The 23,801-nt window shown below is 42.2% G+C and overlaps 1 protein-coding gene across 3 annotated transcripts in view; it reads right to left on the bottom strand.

The window, feature by feature from the left end:
• The window catches only part of thrap3b (thyroid hormone receptor associated protein 3b), a 113,518-nt gene that overhangs the window by 30,856 nt on the left and 58,861 nt on the right, over positions 1–23,801 (bottom strand). For all 3 annotated transcript variants that reach the window (XM_078423348.1, XM_078423350.1, XM_078423349.1), the window contains exon 4: positions 6,920–7,099. In XM_078423348.1, the coding sequence (XP_078279474.1) occupies positions 6,920–7,056 (137 nt within the window). In that variant the 5' untranslated portion in view covers positions 7,057–7,099. The remainder of the gene's footprint in view (positions 1–6,919; positions 7,100–23,801) is intronic.

The following is a 23,801-nucleotide window of genomic DNA, read 5'->3' as shown; positions in this document are numbered from 1 at the left end:
TTTAAACTAAATATATTGTCACCTCCTAAAATAGCAGGCCACAGAATTGTACATGACTGAAGTAGATGCCTTCAATAGCGATTGGCAGAACATAACCTTAAATCTACTATGGTCTTTTTCAGAACAAGTTACAAAAAAAAAGAAATTACAATCTAATGTCAATTAAAGTGACTTGAAGCTTTCATATTGCTGTAAAAAACCCAACATGTGATATACTAATGGAGGTCCTTTAAAGAGAAAAATCTACTATGGTCTTTTTCAGAACAAGTTTAAAAATACAAAAATTACAATCTAATTACAACCTAAAGTTGTCTTTGTGTGTGTGGTCTGGCCGACATGCAAACCAAGCCCACATAAACTGATGTGGACCAAGAAGCCACAGTTATAGTAAATGCCAGTGGTTCAAAATGATGGCCTACTACCATGCCCTCGGGGAATCTAGGACAAGGCAACTTAGCTTGCACAAAATCAAGATTAATTCCATTGGAAAAGAGACAACTAATGAGGAAAATGTAAAATTCCACAATAACGGAATAGGAAACTTCTTCTCAAGTCTTACAACTATCAATGCAATTCTAATTTTAAACAGTATGATGCCTTGTTAAATAATAATGAAATAAAAATAGGAAATATTCCTTGGCAGACTACTGGATCTCCCGGTTCCTAACCACTTAAACTCCCCTTATCATTCCCATACTTTGAGACCTGGGCCTCCAACGTTGCCAGAGCAAGGCCGCATGTAACTTAAAGGAACAGCATCTCATATTTCACTTGGACAGCTTACAACCCAATGGTATGAACATTGAATTTCCAATTTTAGGCCATTTCAACAAATGCCTCCCCCCACCCCCCCTCCACTAAAAGTTAGTTAACTAGTTCTACAGTACACAACGATGTATACCTCTTGGGCTCACACCTGCCCCTAGGCAACAGTCAGTCTATCAGGGAACCTCCTTGCCTGAGGCCAGTTGTTGCCAGAAAAGGTATTTGAGGCAGGTACCAATACAACACTGAAAAGACATTTGGACAGGTACATGGATTGAAATGGTTTAACGGGATATAAGCCATACGTGGGCAGTGGGATTCGTTGAAATGGGGAAATCTTGGTCAGCGTCCACAATTTGGACCGATGGGCCCATTTCATGTTGTATGACACTATGACTATATGGGGTCAAGCAAATCGCCTGCAAATCAGAGTACATTTCGCAGGGTAGGTGTAAGGTGACTCTCGGATCAACTCTATTCCTCTATAAAAGAGGCCTCCAAAGTTTTCAGCACGAGGGCCACATTATATATTTGGCACATTTTTGCAGGCCGTAGGAAAAAATAAAGAAATGTCAGTTTTATAAATGTAATGAACTCAAAAAAGAACCCAAGTAAAACAAACGGAAGAAATTCAAGCCATCTGGAGTACATGGCAGCTTCCGGCATACACTAGTAACACATGCAACACGTACATTCTTACCTTGAAAAACCCACCAAAATGGTCAATGTTTGTGCTGTAAAAAATGGTGAAGAAGCTGGCAGATCTGGCGGAGGAAGAGGAACCGAGAGAAGGGCTGCAAAGCACGTGGACGCAAGAAGTAGCTGGGAAGACGTCTGGCCAGCAGGCGGGAGAAGGGGAAGCGTGGCCGGGAAGGGAGGCAGGAGAACAAGGCCGAGAAGCAGAGGGCCGCCGACCGGGGGAGAAGAAGGAGAAAGAGGAGGAAAGGACGGGGTTGAGCGAACTGGGAGAGGAGCAGCGGGAAGAACCCAAGCCGAGGGACCTGGAGGGTCTGCATGGGCAGCAGCAGCGAGCGCTGGAGGTCGGCGACCTGCTGGGGCCTGAGGGCGAAGGGCCCATGGCCTGAAGACTCAACGACCTTGAAGGAGGAGGCGGTGGAAGAGGAGGAGGAGCGGAGTGTCGAGCCCGAAGAGGAGGCCGAGCAGCAGTGAGAGCTGGGCCTGGGCACGGCTCTGCTGCCCCAGCCTTGAAGTGTTGAACGCCTGCCAAGTGGAAACGGAGCCCGGCAGCCCTGCTGACGGAGAGGGCGAGCGGGGAGAAGGGCCAGCAGGAGCAGTGAGGCGCGGAGCCTGGAGGAGCGCAGGAAGGGGGGGGGGAGGTGTCGGGACACTCAGAGCACTGGGAGGGAGCCGGGAGAAGCCGAGCTGCAGCACGGAACGTGTTAAAATCTCTTGGCGGGCTGGATGTGGCCCGTGGGCCATAGTTTGGAGACCCCTACTCTATAACCATTCCAGACATACAGTGAAAACATAGAAGTTGCTCTATTTTCTTCCAACTGTTATATGAAGCCCTGATTAAACTTCAATATTCGAGGAACAAAGCCATTCAGCTGTTCAGATTTGTTCCACCATTTGATGCGATCATGGCTGTATGGTCTTGATGCCTGACCAAGCCCAGAGCCCAAAGTCTGGAACCTTTTTGGGTTGTTGGGTGAACAAAGCCATGCCTGTCTGGCTCAGTATTTTATCCAGGTCAAGATGACCTGTTTAATGTTACTGGCATGTAGTTTAAAAAAAAAAAGAATTATGTTTTATGGCTCAGGTTGTGTTGGATCAGAAAAGGAACCAAGTGATTGTGTTTAGGTCTAATTCTATACCCTGGCAGACTCCTAGTTGTCTAATCTATAAACTACCACACCTACTCCTTCTGAAATCACCCATTATTCCTACTCTGCCTCTTTCTAGATTGTTAATTTCTGAACCTGGTCAGCAAATCGCTTCACATTTGCCTAGGTTAAAAACCCATGAGCCTCAAAATTTCCCATTCACTGAATATATTAAGTATCCTTTTGTAATAGTTTGCTTCCATACACACTGCTTATCATGCTGATTATCTGTGCCAAAGGGAGGTGTGGGCCTTCAGTTTTCTTTCATATCAAATCAATTATAAATATAGCAACACAGCCCTCCCAAAACAAAAAATGGGTGACAGCTCGATCGCATCCTGCCAACTGGCACATATGCCCCTAATCCCTACCTTGTCGGGTGGGTGGTTTGAGTGCCTGTTTGATGCTTTTATTGTTGGACTGTGTTTTTGGGGGTTTTTGGGGTGTGTGATTTGAATGCCTATTTAATGCTTTTATTGTTGGACTGTGTTTTGGGGGGTTTTGGGGGTTGGGTAATTTTGGGTGCCTGTTTAGTGCTTTTATTGTTGGACTGTGGGTGATTGAATTAACATTTTGTTCAAGATGGCCGCGCCGTTGTGTTTGGCTGCCTGCCACTGTATGTTTCTTTTTTTTCCTGGTCAGATGTGCAGCACTTTGGTCAACGTGGGTTGTTTTTAAATGTGCTATACAAATAAATTGACTTGACTTGACTTGACTTGACTTGTCATTTTCCTCGCCAGGTCAATATATTGCTATTATTTCCATGAATTTCAACTTTGGTTTAACAGTCTCTTGATTTATATAATGCTTTTGGAAGTCTGCACAAATAGACATTCCCCTTTTCATTATTTTAGTCACCTCTGAGTCACCTCTCACAGTTTAAGAATAAGGGGTAGGCCATTTAGAACGGAGATGAGGAAAAACGTTTTCAGTCAGAGAGTTGTGAATCTGTGGAATTCTCTGCCTCAGAAGGCAGTGGAGGCCAATTCTCTGAATGCATTTCAAGAGAGAGCTAGATAGAGCTCTTAAGGATAGCGGAGTCAGGGGGCATGGGGAGAAGGCAGGAAAGGGATACTGATTGAGAATGATCAGCCATGATCACATTGAATGGCGGTGCTGGCTCGAAGGGCCGAATGGCCTACTCCTGCACCTATTGTCTATTGTTTTCAATTAGGCTAGTCAACCATAATCCACCCAGAAATCCACGTGACTCTATTTAAAAATGAATTTTTTAGAGCATCAGTCATTAATTTTATACCCAGTAGTCACCGAGTGATCCAGTTTGGAAACAGGCCCCATGGCCCAACTTGCCCATGCTGACTAAGATACCCCATCTACACTTGTCCCACCTGCCTGTGTTGCCCCACATCCTTCTAAACCTATCCTGTGTACCTATCCAAATGTTTTTTTAAACATTGTGAATTTTAAAAAAATACACCAGCAACTTCCTGAAATTATGTTAGACCACCATACCCAGTTCTGTGTTTTTTTTTTCTAGTTTCCTCTCTTGCCTTCCTTAATTAAAGCAACAAAGTACAACTTTTCATTCTAATGGACTGGTTTCCAATTAAGATAACTTTGGAAGTGAATAATTCGGACAACTGAAATGTTTTAACTTACTTTCTTTAGTAATGGAATGAAAACTACCTGGTCATAGTGACTTGCTTAAAAAAACAAATGCTAGAGTAACTCAGCAGGCCAGGCAGCATTGCTGGAGGACACGGACAGGTGATGTTTCCGCTTTGAAACATTGCTTACCCAAGCAGTCTGAAGGTGGTCCCAACCCAAAAGTTCTCCAATCCATAGTTTGGAGAAATGTCCCAACCAGAAACGTTGCATATTCATGCCTCCATAGCTGCCTGACCAGCAGATACTCCACCACCATTTTTTTAAAAACCAGCATCTGCAGTTCCTTGTGTCTCCCAACTGCCAAGTAAGACATTTGACTGCCATTTGTTTATTTTCCATTTAGTTTTGTCTACACCATTTATAAGGGGCTAATTTTGCTTCGAATTTGATCGTAAAATATTTGAATTGATTTCAATGTTGGTTGTAAGTTTATTTTGATCCTCTCTTTCACAATCTGTTATAGTTTGATTTGGTCGGCTTTTCTTTGGTGCATCTCCCAGTTGTCGGATCTCTGCAAGCCTTTGCCCTTTTTTAAAAAACACTTTTTTATGTAGTGTTACATCTTTGGTTGTTCATTTTGCTTGGTGTCAAGAGTTCTTGTCTCTCAAGGCATGTATAGTCTTTTGTTCAATATTTACTATTTGCTGTACAGTGGTTTTATCCCTGGTGTGGAAGACAAGCGCACCTAAACCTAGAACTTTATAATCGTTTTACCACATTGAACATGATCATATAGCCATTGATACTTGATAAATAGTCACACACCATTTAGCTACAGCTATCTCATTACTCAGTATGGTCTGTTCCATTGTCTGATATAGGATGCTGTTTCAGGAAATCCTGAGCACATACCAAGATTTACTAGCTTTCTGAAATGACACCCCCCACTACAACTCCCCTCCGTTTCCTACATGCATGTTTAATATTTGCCTTAAATAAATTCTGCCACTGTGTAGGCACTTCCAGGAAATCTTATAAACAACTCTCACTAGTCTCAAATATTTTTCTTTCTCTTACTTCTACCTATAAGGTTCTCCACTGCCTGCTCACCGTGCTCTATATTCTCAGTTATCAATAAACAGTTGCTAACCATTATAACTTCTTTCCTTATCCCGTACCAATGGTACAGCACCCCCCCACCAAAGGACTCCAATGTTCCCAATCTGCTCATCCAAATGCCAATTTGAAAGTGGCTCAGATAATTATGCCATACTTCATAACTCCATGCCCAGCACTAAAAGTTAATTACCCGCACCCTCCACTATCATTCCTGGGAAGGAACCTTGCATAATCTCACAATCTCAGTATTTTACAACAAATCAAGTATTATCAAGTAATTGACAGTGAAACAGGAGCAAGGCCCTTTAGTGCTGATCCACCTTTCAATGATCATGGCTGATTATTCACTTAGAGTACTGAAGCTTCTTCCTTTTCCCCATATCCATTGAACATTGTATTATCTGTCTCTTCCTTGAACATATTAATAATGCATGTTGCCTTCTTTGGCAGAGTAGGTTCTCCACACTTCAGATGAAGACATTTCTCTGGATCTCGATCCTAAATACCCCATGTTTTAAGATTGGGGCCCCTGGTTCTGGACTCCCTAGCTGTCGGGACATACTCCCTACATTTATACTATATGGTCCTACTGGAAGCTTTTTGGTTTCTGTGAGCTCACAGTTGTTCTTCCCGACTCCAGAATCATAAAGCCAGTTATAACTTTGGAAGGACAAAAGTCAGTTTGTACATGGTAACTTCCCACTAGCAGCATTGACATAAACAGCCAAATAATTTGTTGCAATTTTATCAGTTGGACAACACTTGGGAATTGACCTACTCTGCTTTGGACAATGCCATAGGATCTTTTAAATCACCCAGGGACAGGGTCTTGGTTTAATGTCTCATCAGAAAGATGGGATGAGACAGTTTAACACTCGATTGCCAGATCAGGCTGGGTTTTGCACTCAAATTCTAAAAAGTAAAAGTTGAACAGTAACCTACACTCTCAAAAGTAACATCTCTAGCACTAAGATATGACTGACACTTTATGAAGGGCATACATTGCTTGATTTAAAATGCAAAGAAACCACAGACCGAATGGCCAGCGTCTTTAGGGATTCTCATTAGCAACATTGGTTTGCCGCGTTTGCTCCACTTTTATCACCTTTTCATCTCTTGCCTTTGTCCACCAATCTGCCAATCAAATACCCCCCCCCCACTTGCATCCAACTATCAGTGTCTGAAGACGTACAGGTATGTAGGTTAATTGGCTGGGTAAATGTAAAAATTGTCCCTAGTGTGTGTAGGATAGTGTTAATGTACGGGGATCACTGGGCGGCACGGACTTGGAGGGCCGAAAAGGCCTGTTTCCGGCTGTATATATATGATGATGATATGATATATGAAGGGTTCTGACCCAAAAAGCAGCCTTTACATAACTTCCAGAGCTGCTGGCTGACCCATTGAGTTACTCCAGCACTTTGTGTTCTACCCAGGATTCCAGCATCTGCATTTTGCTTGTCGATAATCACTGCATAACAGTGGTCTGTTAGATTTTAATTAATGAATATTAAACACCTTATCTCTACAAGGCAACAAGAAGGTTCTTAATATCATTAATATCACACAAGAGCATTAACATCGTGAAATCAGAATGTAATCATCTGAAGAAATTCTCTCACCTGTACTTCCGTTTTCTTGAGTGAGACCGTGAACGAGAACGTGAGCGAGATCTAGTAAAAGAACGGGATCGGGACCGAGAGCGGGACCTTGAGTGGGATGATTGCGACCTGGACTTCGAACCTGCTGGCTTCGACATCTCGCAAACGTGGAAATGGCAAAGTGATCACCTCCCTTCGAACCTATCAATAAGACAGAAACTTTTAAGAAAAACGCCAGAGGAAACAGTGGTTCAACAATACTAGAGATCTACATTGAATGAACGAGTAAGTAAAGGAATCTTAATGAAATACATAGTGAAGAAACAAAAACTCAGAACCCATAGACGGCATCAATGCACATCAAGCCTACTTGGATTATCTATATACTACTAAAACTCAGATCTTGAAGCGATGTTTGTATATATATTCCACTGATGTCTGCTGAAGGAAATTCCGGAAAAACGGTGAACCGTAGCGCAACGGCTTTTGAACCGCATTAATCAGCATGCGGTTCGCTGCTGGAAAATGATATTTTTATTTAATTCGGACGCATATTTTTTAAGTTACAGAGGTCTAAAGGTGCTGCCCCCCCTCATTTATCGAAGTTTTGACAGAAGGGGGGCGCTGCGGTCCGGCAGTGCTCAGTACGCATGCGCGGAATCTCCTCACTCAGTACTCAACACGCATGCGCCGAATCTCCTCACACGCACAAAAACAATGGACGCCGTTAGCGGCGCCAGCCCGCGATCACCGGCTCACCTCTCCTCTCTCCCCTTGCTTCTCTCCTCTCTCAAAAAACACGGGAGAACATCTCCAAGCTATCCCCCCCCCCTCCCACCTCACTCTCTCCCCCCTCCAAAAATACCGAAACATCTGTCATCACCAAACGGGTAAGAGTAGGGCTGGGGGAGGAGAGAATGGGGGTTGTGGGGACGGGCCCAACGGGCCCGCTTTGAACGGGCACACTTGTTCTAGTTATATTTTAAAAATGTTATACAATTTAAAAAAAACACCAGTTTTTATTTTGATTGCAGGAAGAGCAATGTACTCTGAGCTCCTGCTGTATCAGGGTTTCCAGTGGGAACTGTACATGTGAAGAGATTGCGAGAGCCTGTTTGGAGTTGGGTTTCTAGATCTTAGCCAGAACTAGGAGAGCTGAAGCAGAAGTGAAAGTCCTGCTTCCATCTTCCAAGAGTATTCCTTAAACCAGGATTTAATCTGGTACAAGGGGATGCCTGGGGCTAAGCGCTGCGGAAAGTGAAAGCAGACCCAGAGCCTAGTTTACTATTTGGAGTGTGCAACACTCTACTTTTGATGGCTAACATATTGTTAATACCAAAATCCTGATTCAATACTGCTCTAGCATTCTGCCTCAGATGGTGGGTTTCTGCCCAGCAAGGTATAGAGTAACAAACTGGTGACAATAGCTACACTCTCACACTTGCTGTTCCTGGACTACTGATTCTACTTGCGTGCTGGGATAAAGAGTTCTAAGAATAAGCTCTCACTGGATAAAACCACGTAACAGCTAAGTCCATACACTATGGTGACCCCAGGCAGATATTTAAAAGTATATGCTGACCTGTGTAGGAGGGCAATGCCAAGCAAACAACAAAAATATTGGAAATAAAAACAGAAGGCGTGGAAACATACAGCATGTCAGGAGGCATTTATGAAAAGAGAAGTAAAAATCAACAGTCCAGGTAGGAAGGAGACCTTTCATCAGTTTCCCTTTCCACAGACACCCCCATACCAGCAGAATGCTTCCAGTTTTTCAGTGCTCCGATCCACAAAAACACGGGAGCTTGCAAGTTTGAAATTATACTGGAAATACTACACGCCAACATTATCTGAGGACGGCAAGAGACAGACTTAATTTCTCATGCTGACGGGTTTTTATTTTACAAAAAAAAGTTAGAATGTTAGAAATGAACAAGTTTTAAGTTGCAGCCGATATGTGAGAGGGAAGACAAGAGGGAAGTTTGCATTGTGCTTTAATGGAACATCGTAGCAGGCTGAGCAGAGAGAACTCTCTATTTTTACCTCTCGTACAGATCAGCTATGATTAATTAACAAGCTTTCATTACACTATTTTAGTTGACAGCAACAGCATGTGCCTGTCACCCTGCCAACCCAAGTTTCTACTCTATCACAGTTGTTCCCCCTGCCCTCTCCAACTACCCACTTTGCCACTTAAAACACAATCTTCTCACTTTCCCACTTCTGGTAATCTCTCAACTGCAGTATCGGCAATATCTTCAGTTTTTATTGCAAAATTACCACATAGTGGTAAAACTATGCCATCAGAAAATCTGCAATTTTGGGTCACATGTTTAATGAAGGCAGGGTGCTCATTATTTAACCACATTGTGAACAGCAAACACAAATGTACTAGTAAATCTCTCTCTCACATCTGGAAATAGCACCAGAGGCCCTGGATGGCAGGAATAAAGAGGTGTATTTTATTAGTTTATCAGTCCTGATGAAAGGTTATCAAACTGAAATGTTAATTCGGTTTTCTCTCTTGACCAAGCTACTTCCAGCATTTTGTTTTATCTTAACCCTCCAAGTTCAAAACTCCTGTTATGTGGATCTTATATGATTTGCAGTTATTCAATTTCCTTTGCTTTTACTTTATCTAATCCTGGGTTAGATAAAATAAAAAGATGACACAGGCACATTTGGTAATTCTGTATGTGGTACCAAACATTTTTGTTCAGCATCTGTTAAACCTCCATTTGAGGGAGTGTTACACTGCTCCGCCCAAGATCTCGTGAATTTCAAACAAAAATGGTCCACTGTGGCATTGCAGGAAACAGAGTTTGAGAGGACATTTTTTACAACCAGCAAGTGTGCCAAGATTTGGAGTGCTACGGGCAATGAGTAGGGAGAAGAAATGATTTGATAGCATTTTCAAAGACTGAAACATGAAAGCCAAGTGGCCTCTCACTGTGCTGCATTGTTCTTCAAAGAAATCACGCCGGCTCAATGGGTTCACTAAAGAACTCCAAATAATCCTCCAATTAATGCTGTTATTTAAAGTACATTGACAGCATATTTTGTAATGTTTATTTGGCATTTAATTTTTTTTCTACTTAGAAATCATTCTATCAAAACTTAATTTTAATTAACAAAACATATAACAATGGTCATATATACTTTTTTAAACTGACGCACGATGATCAAAATTTAGTTGTACTCTGTTAAAGATCCACATAACAGGAGTTTTAAACTTGGAGGTTTCATTTATAACCAGAAGGGAATTACTTTCTCAGGGAGCAGGCAAAAAATAAGTTGTGCCCAGTAATTCCATTCCAGTTATTAATTAAACATCTCCAAGTCAGTCGTTAGCCAGGTCAGCTAAAGCAGTTTTTACTGGTTGCTGAATTGTGAGATGAGAAAACAAAGCACTCTCCACTCATAAATCTTCTCAGAGGAGAACGGAGGTTGATTACTGGGGGGGGGGGGGGGGGGGGGGAAGCAAACGCGATTTGAAAACTTTTGCTATTTCCCAAAAGTCTAAGTTCCTACCATCCCCACCTGGTAAATCATTTCAGACTGTCATCATCCTGTATGCCCAGAGCTGTGCCTGTGATCTGCTGTGTTTATTTTTGTGTGTCTGCACAGACACTGTGCCACAGTCCAAAGCTTCAGAATTATCTCCAGAATATAGGCAAGAGGAATTCTTACAATGAGATCCTTGAAACTGAGATATGGCCTCAACATCACTGCTCTCTTCTTAATTTGAAGCTTTGGGTGGGGAATGTGGCACAAAAGAAAAACGGAGAGGGAGGAGTGGACCAAAGAGAATGAGAGAGAGCTTGAGGGAACAAACTGGTGTATTCAAAGGTGTACAGAGGGATTTAGAGACGGAGCATGGAATCAGGCCCTTTGGCCTAACTCATTCATGTCGACGATTGGATTTGGAAGAAGAGGGCATAAAGAACAGGAGGGAAAGAGCAAGGTAGAAAAAAAGGGGAATCCAAGAGATAGAATGGGAGAAAGAAAATGCTAAAACTAAAGAGACAGGTGGCAGTTCTTGAATCCTGGTATAATTGAAAAATACAGAATGGAAATAGGCCCTTAGGCCCAAGTCCACACCAACCTTCGATCACCATTTACACTCTTTCTATATTATCCCACTTTCACATCCCACACACTAAGGGCAATGTATAGAGACCATTTGACTTACAAACTGCACGTCTTTGGAAAGTGGGAGGAAACCAGAACACCCAGAGGAAACCCACGTAGACACTGGGAGAACATGTGACCAAACTACACACAGACGGCACCCCAGGTCAGGATCAAACCCGGTTCTCTGGTGCCGTGAGGAAGCAGCTCTCCCAGCTGTACCCGTTTGTTTGAGAGAACATAAAAGGCAGATTGCGCAGATTCTCATTCCATCATATGAACTTAGCCTCCAAGCAGAGTAACTTGATACATTCATGCAAGTCTTCAGGATTGCATGTTATAGGCATGACAGTTTAATATAAATCTGTTTCAGAGTGTGTTGACTTTGTCTGTACTACGGCAGACTGTTAATGAAGCCCCTCTTAACAGCTTCTACTCAAGCACTGAGCAGACTGCGCAGTAATAAGAAATCGAATCAACGTATTACTGAGGTCTCTTTGCTGATAGAGACCAAATAGTGCACAACATGAGCACATCCACATCTCCACAACTGTCTAATAACAACCAAAATAAGTACATTGTACTAGTAGGTAGAAACCTCAAATCAATTTTCCTCTAGCATATTGATTTTCAGAACTTGCATTTATATCACACTTTCCATCTTCAGGATCCCTCAAGCATTTTGAATCAATCATTTTCTCCACGGCAATCACTGGTGTACAGGGAAGAACAATAAACCCACAAAATGCAAGCACTAAAAAAAAATATGTCTGTTTTGAATTGAATTGAATAAGTTTATTGGCCAAGTATGTACACATACAAGGAATGTGCCTTGGTGCCCCGCTCGCAAAAGGTGACAACAGCCCTCTGTCGTATTGGCTGTAGTGCTATCTCTGTTGACCAGACACCCCAGTAATTTTATCTTGGTTGAGGGATAAAATTACTGGGGTGTCTGGTCAACAGAGATAGCACTACAGCTACTATGACAGGGGGCTGTTGTCACCTTTACTGGCACTTACAATGCCCATGGGAGATTTCACATAGCTGTCAGAGATGATTAACTGCATGGGATGATGCAGAATTCATGACAGTACCTTGCATGGCAATTCATTAAAGCAAGAAATGGGGACTAATTTTTCAAATTTCAGTAAAGTATTCGGGGTTTAAAAAAAACCAACTACATAAATGACCTGAATATTGGTATAGCGGGCATTGCAGCTTTAATTTCCACAAATGATACAAGCATTAATGCAATAGAAAGTGAATGCAAAAATTAGTAAATCAGGAGAATACAGAAATCTGTAGAATAGAAGGCATATTTTGACAAAAGTAAGCCTTAACAGTACATGAGTGAAAAAACAGAAGAGCATGGCCTAAATCGCACCAGCATCTGTAGTGGAGGAGACTCAAAGCAGCACTTTTGGTGCAGTGTAGGGCAAATTGTAAGAATTTAAAAAGCATGTGTCTAGGATTTGAATTTAATGGTCCAATGCGATTCATTTTCAACGGATAAATAGAACAGGGAAATGCATTGGAATTTGAAGCTGTGGTTTTCCTTACATGCTCTCTACATCCAACAGGGAGAACTCCATATACAAAGTATTACTATGGGAAAAGAGTAGGTTAATTGGCTGGGTAAATGTAAAAATTGTCCCTAGTGGGTGTAGGATAGTGTTAATGTGCGGGGATCGCTGGGCGGCACGGACTTGGAGGGCCGAAAAGGCCTGTTTCCGGCTGTATATATATGATGATATGATACTATGTAACTGGTTAATTTTCTCTTCTAGTAGCTGGCTAGGTTTGAGGAGATGAACGACTGCCTTCAATGCCACAGTAATTGTGAAAAATGTTGGCCAAGGCCCTAGAAGAACAGTTCGCTTCACAAATCTGTTGCACCATTCAGCAAGATAATTGCATAACCAATCTTGGCACCAACGCCAAGAGATCCTGACCAGAAACATGATTTCTCCATTCCCTCCCCAGATGCTGCTAGACCCGCTAGGTTCCTCCAGCATTTTGTGTTTTGCTTAAGATTCCACCATTTGAAATTCTGTCTTCAACAACATTCCTGTTCTCCTCCCAAACCAATGGACTCCATTATAGTTCAAATGTATCAATTTCCATCGAGACAATTCAATGCATCTGCCTGCACAATTCTCTGAGGTACTGAATTCAAAGCATCATGACACTCAGAGGAAATTCCTCCATCTTCAATGGATATTCTGATATCAGAATACTCTGAAACTATAGCCCCTATTTCTACATAACACATTATCGGAAATGTATTCCCAGAAGAAAGCTGTAAATCCACAAAAAAAACGGATTGTTTAAAACATTTCACCTATAAAATGAGTCAAGAGGGTCAAGAGTCAATTGCATTGTACCGACAATGATACAATGAAATTCTTGCTTGTAGGCTTGTAAACACGATAAATACAGATAATATATAATAAACATCACCAATTCAATAAACTGATAACCACAATACTAGTGCAAAAAAAAACATTGTTCTTAGTTCAACAAAGACCAAATTCCATAGAAGTTCATAGATGAGGTCAGTGTTGCACAGTATTGAAGAACTAGATGGTTGTTGGGAAGAAGCTATTCTTGAACCTGGTGGTCACGGTTTTCAGACTCCTATACATTCTTCCCAATGTTAGGAGTAAAGTGAGTGCATGGTCAAGGTCGTGTGGGTTTTTGATGATACTGGTTGTCTTTGAGGCAAATCAAATCTGCCTCAATGATCCCTTCAATAGTGGGGAGGTGAGTGAGTACCTGTGATGGACCAGACAGCATCTACCACTCTGTAATCTCTTTTGTTCCTGGGCATTCACATCTTTAGGTCACATCTACTCATACTGTCGTTACACACCAAATATGTCATCCCAGGCTCCAGTGTAATGTCTTTGCATTCTCCTATTTGTTTCTGTAAATTTAAATATGCTACATCTACTGGTAATCTTTATCCACCCTGTTTGTAATATCCTCGAAATATATCCTCTATATATTTATCAAAAATCATTTCTCTTTCATGTTGACTGCTTGATCACCTTAAGATTTTTCCAAATTTCTTGCCATACCTTTTTAGTCATGGATTCTCATATTTTCCCAATGAAAGATGTTAGTCTAAACCATACAATTTTACACTTACCATCTTGCTCTTGAAGAACAGTGCAACATTTGCAGTTTTCCCCTCCTTTATAATCTCTCCAGAATCCAGATTACAATCAAAACATCTACTATCTCTGCTGCCATATCTGTTAAAACCATGGATGCAAGTAATCAGGTCCAGACTTTAGCCCCATTAGTTTGATTCAATGCACTAGCTGCACTCTTGACGAAACCTCACTCTCACCAGTATTCAAAGAGAAAACCTATATTTGCAGTGGGCTCCTTCATTATCTCCCTGCTTGTTCTTTTCTGCATTGGGAGCCTTCCCATTCCTTTCCCTACACACACACTCGTTGTGGTGTGGCCTCCTTTTCAGATTTCCAGTCATCAGTCTCAGAGGCACCATGGTAACTCCTGCCACTGTTCCAGCTTTAAAACCAGGCTTGAGCTGCTACAGATGTAGACAATTCCTGCACATGTGGCTGCCTAGGACATTGGAAGCATCCATGACTCTCCTCATAGCACTGGATTTACATTCCACTCAGCTGAGCGCCTGTCATTCTGCAACTTTTACAACTTATAATTTATACAGAAACCAGACAATAGAAAAAACTCACCAACCAGGTCCCTGTCTCCAGTCAATACCACCTCTGAACTGATACAGTTCCAAACCACTGCACCATTGTGCTCCCAACTCTTTCAAACTCAGCCATGATCATATTGAATGGCGGTGCAGGCTCGAAGGGCCGAATGGCCTACTCCTGCACCTATTTTCTATGTTTCTATGTTTCTAAACTCCTCTGGCTCGCTTTAATTCCTTCTGCAAAGTCTCATATTTCATATTTTTATTTCAGATACAGCGCGGAAACAGGCCTTTTCGGCCCACCAAGTCCGCGCCGCCCAGCGATCCCCGCACATTAACACTATCCTACACACACTAGGGACAATTTTTACATTTACCCAGTCAATTAACCTACAAACCTGTACGTCTTTGGAGTGTGGGAGGAAACCGAAGATCTCGGAGAAAACCCACGCAGGTCACGGGGAGAACATACAAACTCCTTACAGTACAGCACCCGTAGTCAGGATCGAACCTGAGTCTCCGGCGCTGCATTCGCTGTAAAGCAGCAACTCTACCGCTGCGCTACCCTGCCGCCCAGTACCGTGCCGTCTCAGTTAACATCCCAATTATGACCTGCATTATATGACATTTTTAAGTTTGTAAAATTATGCAATATACTCCACATCTATGAAAGAAGAAAATATCAGCATAGATGACCAAACATTTGGCCGAAAGCTAAAGTTTTAAGGAATTAAATGTTATTCACTTTTAGGCTGACTACTGACGAGGCCAGAGTTTATTTCCCTGGCCTGAGAAAGAGAGGAAGTCGGGTGGTTTAAGAGGGGAATCCCTGTTTGGGCTCCTGCAGCAGAATAAGAGCTGGCTAAGTGGCGACGCCTAACGGCTGCGGCTCGCTAGCAGTCTGTTCGTCTTTTTTCCTTTTTTTTTTGTTGTGTCGGTGTTGGGATGGTTTTTGTATTTTTTTTGGTTGTGTATGTGTGGGGGGTGGTGGTGTGGGTGGTGGGGGAAACCTTTCTCTTCCTCACGGCGCGGGGTGCGGCTCGGCTGCGGGGCCTAACATCGCCCGGTGCGGCTTGGCCGCTGGACTTTACATCGCCCGGTGCGGCTTGGCCGCTGGACTTAACAGTGCCCGGTGCGGCTCGGCCGCGGGACTTTTCATCGCCCAGTGCGGCTCGTCCGCTGGACTTTACATCGCCCGGTGCGGCTTGGCCGCTGGACTTTTCATCGCCTGGTGCAGCTCGGCCGCGGGACTTTTCATCGCTGGTGCGGCTCGGCCGCGGGACTTAACATCGCCCGGTGCGGCTCGGCCACGGGACTTAGCTGCGCAAGGCTTGGTCGCGGGGCCTTTCATCGCCCGGCTCGGCTGCGAGACGTTTCAGCACCCGGTGCGATTCGGCCGCGGGGACTTCCACCCCCTTGCGGGGACTGTGCGGGTCGGTCGGGGACGAGCTGTCTGTCCGTGGGCGTGGGGAAGAGAGTGGGAGTTTTGTTGCCTCCATCACAGTGAGGGGGTGTTTGGAGTCACTGTGATGGACGTTTGTGTTGGGGTTATGTGTCTTGTGTTCTTTTTTTGTATGACTGCTATGTAGTTTCGTTCGGTACCTCGGTACCGAATGACAAATAAAGCTCTGTTATACTGTTATAAATAGGAAGCCACAAGAGGGCAGAATTGAAGAAAAGCAAAGGCCGTCAAGGTGTGTAGGGCTGCAGGGGGTGAAACTGTGTGAGGAACGAAAGTAACAAATTTTTAAATGGAGGCATTGCCAGATTGTGAGCTACTATAGATCAGATAGAGATGAGCGAACATCTACCAACCACGAGAACTGTACTGCTGTAGCATTGGTCAAATATTCTGTTTAAATGCACATCCACGTTGAACCCATGAGTGGTGACTAAGATATAATAGTGCTACCAGAGCACCACACCGCACTTGAAACCGGCAGCAGCGTTAAAAATAAAATGCTTCAATTGCAGCCAACACTAGGAGCTCTCGCCAACATAGAGATAATAAATACTGAGCGAAGGACATTTTTATTGCTGAGCTGCCATTTGAGACAGATTTCAACATTCTGGCTCTTATTCTCCAAAATGTTGATCCCACTTAACAAAAAATCAGGGTAACTGGAGTGAGACAGAGGAGGTGGAAGGAACTTGCAGAGCAAGAAAGAGATCTCGATTAAAATGATACAGTTAAAGGACAATAAATCTGTCCTCAGCATCTAACTGATGGCTACCAGTTCTTCTGTTGGTTCAGCTGTCATGCTCTGATTGGTGGCTTAGCTGTTCTTTCCAATCTGTTCTCTAGCTATATCAGTACATGTCCTGTGGAATAATATTTTCCAGTAGACATGACAAGTTAATCTCTATGTTTCAGGGGGTCATAGCCAGTTCCTGCTACGATAAGTGAACTTGACTACAAAGAACCAAGCACATTTCTGTTTGCATTTGTTGCTTACTGACAGAGTGGATCTGCCAGTGACAACAGCAGTGTGATATTGCATAACAGAATTCCAAGGACAAGCATTTTTTTTTGCCTTGACAAATCCCCCAAATGTCAAGGAAATATCTCCACATTTGTGATAATTAATAAAAAGAGATATTGTACTGCCAAAATGAAGAACATGCAAGCTTATGCAAGAATGGAGATATATAAAAATTATATTCACAAAGCAGCCCGCCCAGCTTTAGGATACCCCTGAAGGAAAACAATGAAATCCACTGATCTACTTTAGAGGTGCTGTCGCTTATTTTGAAGACAAATACACTGGCCAAATTTTAAGCAACTAAGTCACACAAACAGGAACGGGATGATTGACCAGACATGTCTTTTTTAATGGTTTTCGCTGTGGAGGAAAGTTGACCATGTCCAGACCCGATTTTAAATTATTGCACTGACCCAGTCACCTGAGGGAATAATTTCTCTATCTTCTCTCATCACCGTGGAAACCTTAGCTTACTTTTTTGTTCCATGAGAAACAATCCTGTAATACCATAAGAAACAGGAACAGAAACTATTCAGCTCCAGGGAAACCACATCACAGTATTTATCCTTTAAAATTACGTACTACGTCTCGATAAAATCGCTTCTCATTCTTCTAAGTACAGATCCAGCCTGTTCAAACTTTTCTCAAGACAATCGTTCCATACGTGGGATCATCCTAATGAACCTCCCCTGAGTTTTCGTGTATAAGGGTTGAAAATTGTATACAACGCTGTAGATGGAGCTTCACTAGTGCCTTGTTCAGCTATAGTAAGACATTCCATCCTTTATATGCCAAACACCTCAAAATTAAAGCCAACAATATATTAGCCTTCCTGTTTACAATCTGCATCTATAATATTAGCTTTGTTTTTTGTATCCAATCGGCTAGCTCACCCTGACCCCCAACACAGGCGCACATCAACGCTGTATGCTGAGCCCCTGCTCTAGTCTTTACACCTATGACTGTGTGGCTATGATGCCATCCGTAAATTCACTGATGAAACCAGTGGTTGGACAAGTCTCGGGTGGCGATGAGTCAGTGTACAGGAGAGGTAGAACACCTGCTTGATTTGTGCCACAACAACCACCTCTCGCTAGATGTCGGTAAAACCAAGTAACCGATGGTTGTCTTCAGAAAGGAGAAGTCAGCCAATCGCGTGCCAGTTTATATTGGTGTGAGTAGTGGAGAGAGTTAGCAGCTTCAAATTCCTGGGCGTTAACATCTAGGATATCCTGTCCTGGGCCCGATACACAATCACAAAGAAGATTCACCAGCACCTCTACTTTCTTAAGACATTTGAGGAGATTCACTATGTCTCCAAATACTATAACAAACTTTTACAAATGTACGGCAGAAAGTATCTGACTGTTGCATCATGGTCCAGTACAGCTGCACCAATGTAGAGGAATGCAAGAGGCTGCAGAGTGGTGGACTCGGCCTGGTCCATCATGGGCACAGACCTCCTCTCCATCGAAATCATCTACAAGAAGCCTGAAGTCCAACATCATCCTTGCTTGCCCCCCATCAATGTAGAGTAAACCTTAGTCATTGACAGGTATGACTGTAAAGAAAGAAGACAAGACTTTTTGCAAGATGTGCTGAGTGCAAGTGAGGTGTATTTCTACTTGGAGTATAGACAGGGCGGCACAGTGATGCAGCCAGTAAAGCCACTGCCTCGCAGGCCAGCGATATGGGTTAAATCCTGACTATGACTGTTGTCTACATGGAGTTTGCACCTTCTCCTTGTGACCATGCGGGTTTCCACCATGTGTTGTAATTTCCTTCCACATCGCAATGACATGCAGTTTAGTAAGTTAATTGGCCACTGTAAATTACCAATAGTATGTAATGGCTGATAGAATTTGGGAGGTTGAGAACACGGAGGAAAAAAAAGTAGAATTAATATTGGATTAGTGTAAATGAATGGCTAACGGTTGGTGTGGACTTGGTGGGCCAAGGGGCCCAGTCCCTTACTGTATCTTTCTACGAGTTTATTTCAACATAATAAAGTTAATTTAGCAGCTGGAAAAAAACAACCTGATTGATTTGAATCTTTGACAGACTGTGAGGAGACTTGCACTGAAAAGACTGGGGCAGGGGAGAGTCAGGTGGAGAATGTACCAGCGATTGATGCAGAAAGAATTGTTATATTTAGAACCCTGCCTAAATAAGAAGGGTGTTGTGCAATGCTGGAATGACTGAGGATGCACAGTTGTATCTGGGGGAGATTACCAAGAATGCTGCTAATGATCACAATGTAGTGAAACTTGCACAGCAGAATGAATGGATGTAGGGGGGTGGGGGGAGAGTAAGTTGGCTTACAATTACCAGACATATAGGGACACAATCTGCAAAATGAAAACTGTCACAACTGAGGTGCTGAACTATCAAGTCTTAACCAAATTCAAGCAGAAAAGTTGTTATCAGAAATAAATGCTGCAGGGAACCAAGAAATAGATCAGCTCGCTTTGGGGGCAGAGAATGAAGTAAAAACTATCAACTCACAATGTAAAATGAACGATAGCAATGACTAATTGGCACAAGTGCCTCCTAGGATGGAGTTATTGAATAGATTAGCTTAAGAAAATAACTGCAGATGCTGGTACAAATCGAAGGTATTTATTTCACAAAATGCTGGAGTAACTCAGTCGGTCAGGCCGCATCTCAGGAGATTCCTTCTCTCCTGAGATGCTGCCTGACCTGCTGAGTTGCTCCAGCATTTTGTGGAATAGATTAGTTTATTGTCACATACACCAGGGTGCAATGAAATTCATTGATCACATCGATACAACAATACCACAGCAAATCAAAAAATAGTGTGCTGCAAAGATGTAGTACAATCGATAATAGTGCAAAAAAAACCCACAGTGCAATAACATAATAACCAAATGAGGTGGAGTTAAGAGTAAGAGTACATGGCAGCACCTCCGGAAGGGGATGGGAAAGAGGTGGTGTTAGGCGTTCAACAGGAGTGGGGAAGAAGCTATTCTTTGTCCAGGTTTTCAAACTCCGGTACCTTCTCCCAAAAGGTAGGAGAGAGCAAAAGGGATGGTTATGCAATCCTGAGTCCTCCAATATTGGGGATCAGGATGGAGGAAATGTTATGACCAATCATAACTGTCTGAGGTTTGCCAGTCAGGGCGTTTAGAGGTGAGAATATTCAGTGCTATGGTGATGAGCTGTGGTCGATGAGGAGCATCGAGACACGGGAGTTCTCATTATCAAGGTAACCCACAGCTGAATGTAGTGCAAGGGAAATGTGTCTTCTATAGATGCAAATTGGAAGGGGTCTATAATGACCACATCTGGTCCACTACCAATCTTTCAAAGCATTTGATTATGGTCGAATTTTTGAGCGGTCGTCATTGAGACAGGTTACTTTAATTTTCTTTGGTTATTTTGATCCCTAATAGAATGGAATGTTTTATAAGGAATCACTGAACAGGTTGAAGTTAGAATGAGAGGTGATCTTATCAAAACAAGATTCTGAGGAAATTGCAGTGCTGAGAAATTGTTCTCCATGTGGGGAAATCCAGAATTAGAGGGTTAGATTCTGGATAAGTCATCTATTATGTAAGATAAAAGAGGAGGAAATTCTTATCTCCAGTGCCATGAATCCGTGAGTCCAAAACCATGGGAGCTGGAGAGGCCGCAAAGGATGGAATCTGAACTTTGGAAAGGCAAAGGTTATGAGAAATTAAACAGGAAAATCAGAATCGTATCAGTTATCATCAGTGAACTGCAGAAGATGAGCTTGTGAATAGCTCAAGCAGGTGACTCTTGCTTCTATTTCTTATTCAGATAATTGACCATAAACACTTTAGGACTTCAAAGTCTTGCAAGTCTTTCTTGTCCGTATAAAAGAGGGAACCATGCAATGAGCCTGTAATTTAATTACCAAATCCAGGCAATGTCATCCCCTCCCGGAGGTGCTGCCATGTACAAGATCATATCTAACTGCATTAGAGTATTCTGTTCCATGTTCTTACCCATGAGCAATATCACTAACACAACAATCTCAAAACAGGTTATATGACAATCTTCTATTTCTGAATGTGGAGCAAGAATCCAACATCTCAGAGATGAGACACAACAGTTTTGACCTTCTCAGAGGAACTAGTTGTTCAAAATGCCTGCAGCTGTTCCTCCTTCAGTTGGCACCATAATCTCTTCTGAATTTTTATAGCTATAAATGTTCTGGGTTAAATTTCAAGATTAAGCTCCCAATATCAAAGTCACAGCCCTTATAAGCAGCTGTACGCAAGCAACGCATCACCTGTTTGAATCATCACCTCTCACTATGCCAACAAAAACAATGGAATGGTCATTCGAGTAATGAAAAAGCCAGCCAAATGTTTCGCAGTAAACACAGGTGTGATGGCTCATTCAATGATTACACACAGCAGAAGGCCTACTAAGACCTAAATAGAGTGAACCAAGGATATCCAACCTCCTACACAAAACCTGCCATCCCTAGAGCAAGTCAAAAGAATGCTCACTGCACTTAATATCAAGCTTATACCTTTCAGAAAAGGCATCTAAAACAGCACACAATATTCCAGATTCTGTCAAAAAAAGTCCTATATAAATACACTATGTCCTACCGTATTACACTTCTCTCGTGATAAAAAGCCAACATACTACCTGCTGTACTAATCACACTTTCAATGAATTCCAAACACGGATATCCAAATCCCTCTGAACAACATTACCCAATCTCTGATTTATCTGAACCACCTACATGCCATGTGTCCAAGCCTGTCCCTCCCACCCAAGACGATGTTCTAGTTCTCCTGCCCTTTCTATTTTCTCTCCCCAAGACCAACAATCCCATCTCCAACTCCCTCCCACCAACTCCTTCCTGCTGATCCATTTCCCCCAATATTGGCCCCTTCTTCCCAAGTAATCTCCTCCCAAGTTTACTTGGTCTGTTACCTGCACTACCTACAAGAGTTGCTAATGAAGAAGAAATGGTGTTTTCTGCTTTCTTTGGTCTCTTGCATGGTGGAATATATCAGACTGGAAATGAGATTTATTCTGCTAATTAAGCCAAAAATTGAATGTTCTTGAGTTTGATCACAACTAACTAAACTGTAATTCCATCCATCTGCTATCAGAATAAAGACACAAAATTACCAAATTAGTAAAGTAGGGTCCATTAGGGACCAAAATGAAAATCCTTGTATGGGGCCAGAAACGAATTGTTAAATGAATATTTAATGTCATCAATATGGAGCAAGACATTGCAGTTAGAAAATTTAGAGAGGGAGATGGTGGAACTCTATAACAAATTCTCACTAAGGAAGTTATTAGACATCTTATTGTAAATAAACAGATAAAATAAACCTCCCATGACCGAATGACAACATCCCAGACTGGTGTAGGACAAGGGCTTTGCCGAGACTTCAGAAATGTTTATATCTTCACTGGCCATAGTTGCTGGATGACTGGAGAACAATAATACCTTTATTCAACAAGAGCGTCAGGTACAAGTCAGTTAATTATAGACCAGCGAGTACAACGTTAGCGGCGAGGAAATTATAGAGTCACATTTACATATTGGAATTTTTTTTAATGACAGGTATAATTTACACGTGAAGGGTCTGGCAGACATATCATAATGAACAATACTGCATTATCATTTGAGAATGGTCTGGGGATTCAACACAGAAGCCACTGTTGGAGACACCATTGTAGAAATATCATTGTTCATAGCAGCAGCCAGAGGACTCGATACATGAAGACAAACATGTCAGTAGTCTCCCTCCTGCAAAAAGTAATTCTACACCATGTACCTTGTAATCGCTACTTTCATAAGCAAGTCCTAAAATATCATTAAAATGTTAACTAAAAAAATCCTAAAATTCAAAAATAAAGCAGGTTTTTTTTTTAAAAAGCTGGTTTTGTTTGACTAATTTGATTGGATTTTGAGAGAAAGTGACCAAATGTGTCATTGTGGTCAATGTGTTTGATGTAATCCCAGTTGTTGTCAATCAGGCCCTTGACATGGAGAATTGGTGCAAAATTAAGAGCCCCTGGGATCCAAGGCAATTTACCAAATTGCCTCAGAGATTGGCTCGAGGTGGAGAGTGATGATTGTTTTTGTGATTCCAAGACTGCACCATAGGGATTGGCACTGGGACTTGTGTTGTTTATGATATACAATAAAAAGCTGAACGAGTACAACGGGCATGATTTGTAATTTCTCAGGTAACACGATTGCTGGTGTTGTTGACAAATAGGAGAGTAGTATTTGGCTATGGAATATTAATTATTGATCAATAGATGGGCAGAGAAATGTACTACGGAATTTGACCCTGAGAAATCTACATTATATTTTAGGCAGACTAATACAATTAGAATATACACCAAAAAAACTAGGATCCCAAGAGGGACCTTGGTGTACACATTCAAGTATCCTTGAAGATAGTAAAACAGGGAGATAAGATGGTGAAGGCAGCATACCAGATATATGCAGTTATAAGCCAGCACAGCATATAAAAGACCATTATGGAACAACTATATTAAAAGAATTAGGCACAGTTGAGCAGTATGTGCAGTCCTTAGTCCCACATTACAGGATTTGGTAGCAATC

Source organism: Rhinoraja longicauda, chromosome 27 (genome assembly GCF_053455715.1).
Source record: "Rhinoraja longicauda isolate Sanriku21f chromosome 27, sRhiLon1.1, whole genome shotgun sequence".
Taxonomy (NCBI): domain Eukaryota; kingdom Metazoa; phylum Chordata; class Chondrichthyes; order Rajiformes; family Arhynchobatidae; genus Rhinoraja; species Rhinoraja longicauda.
This window is presented reverse-complemented; position numbering and strand designations above follow the sequence as displayed.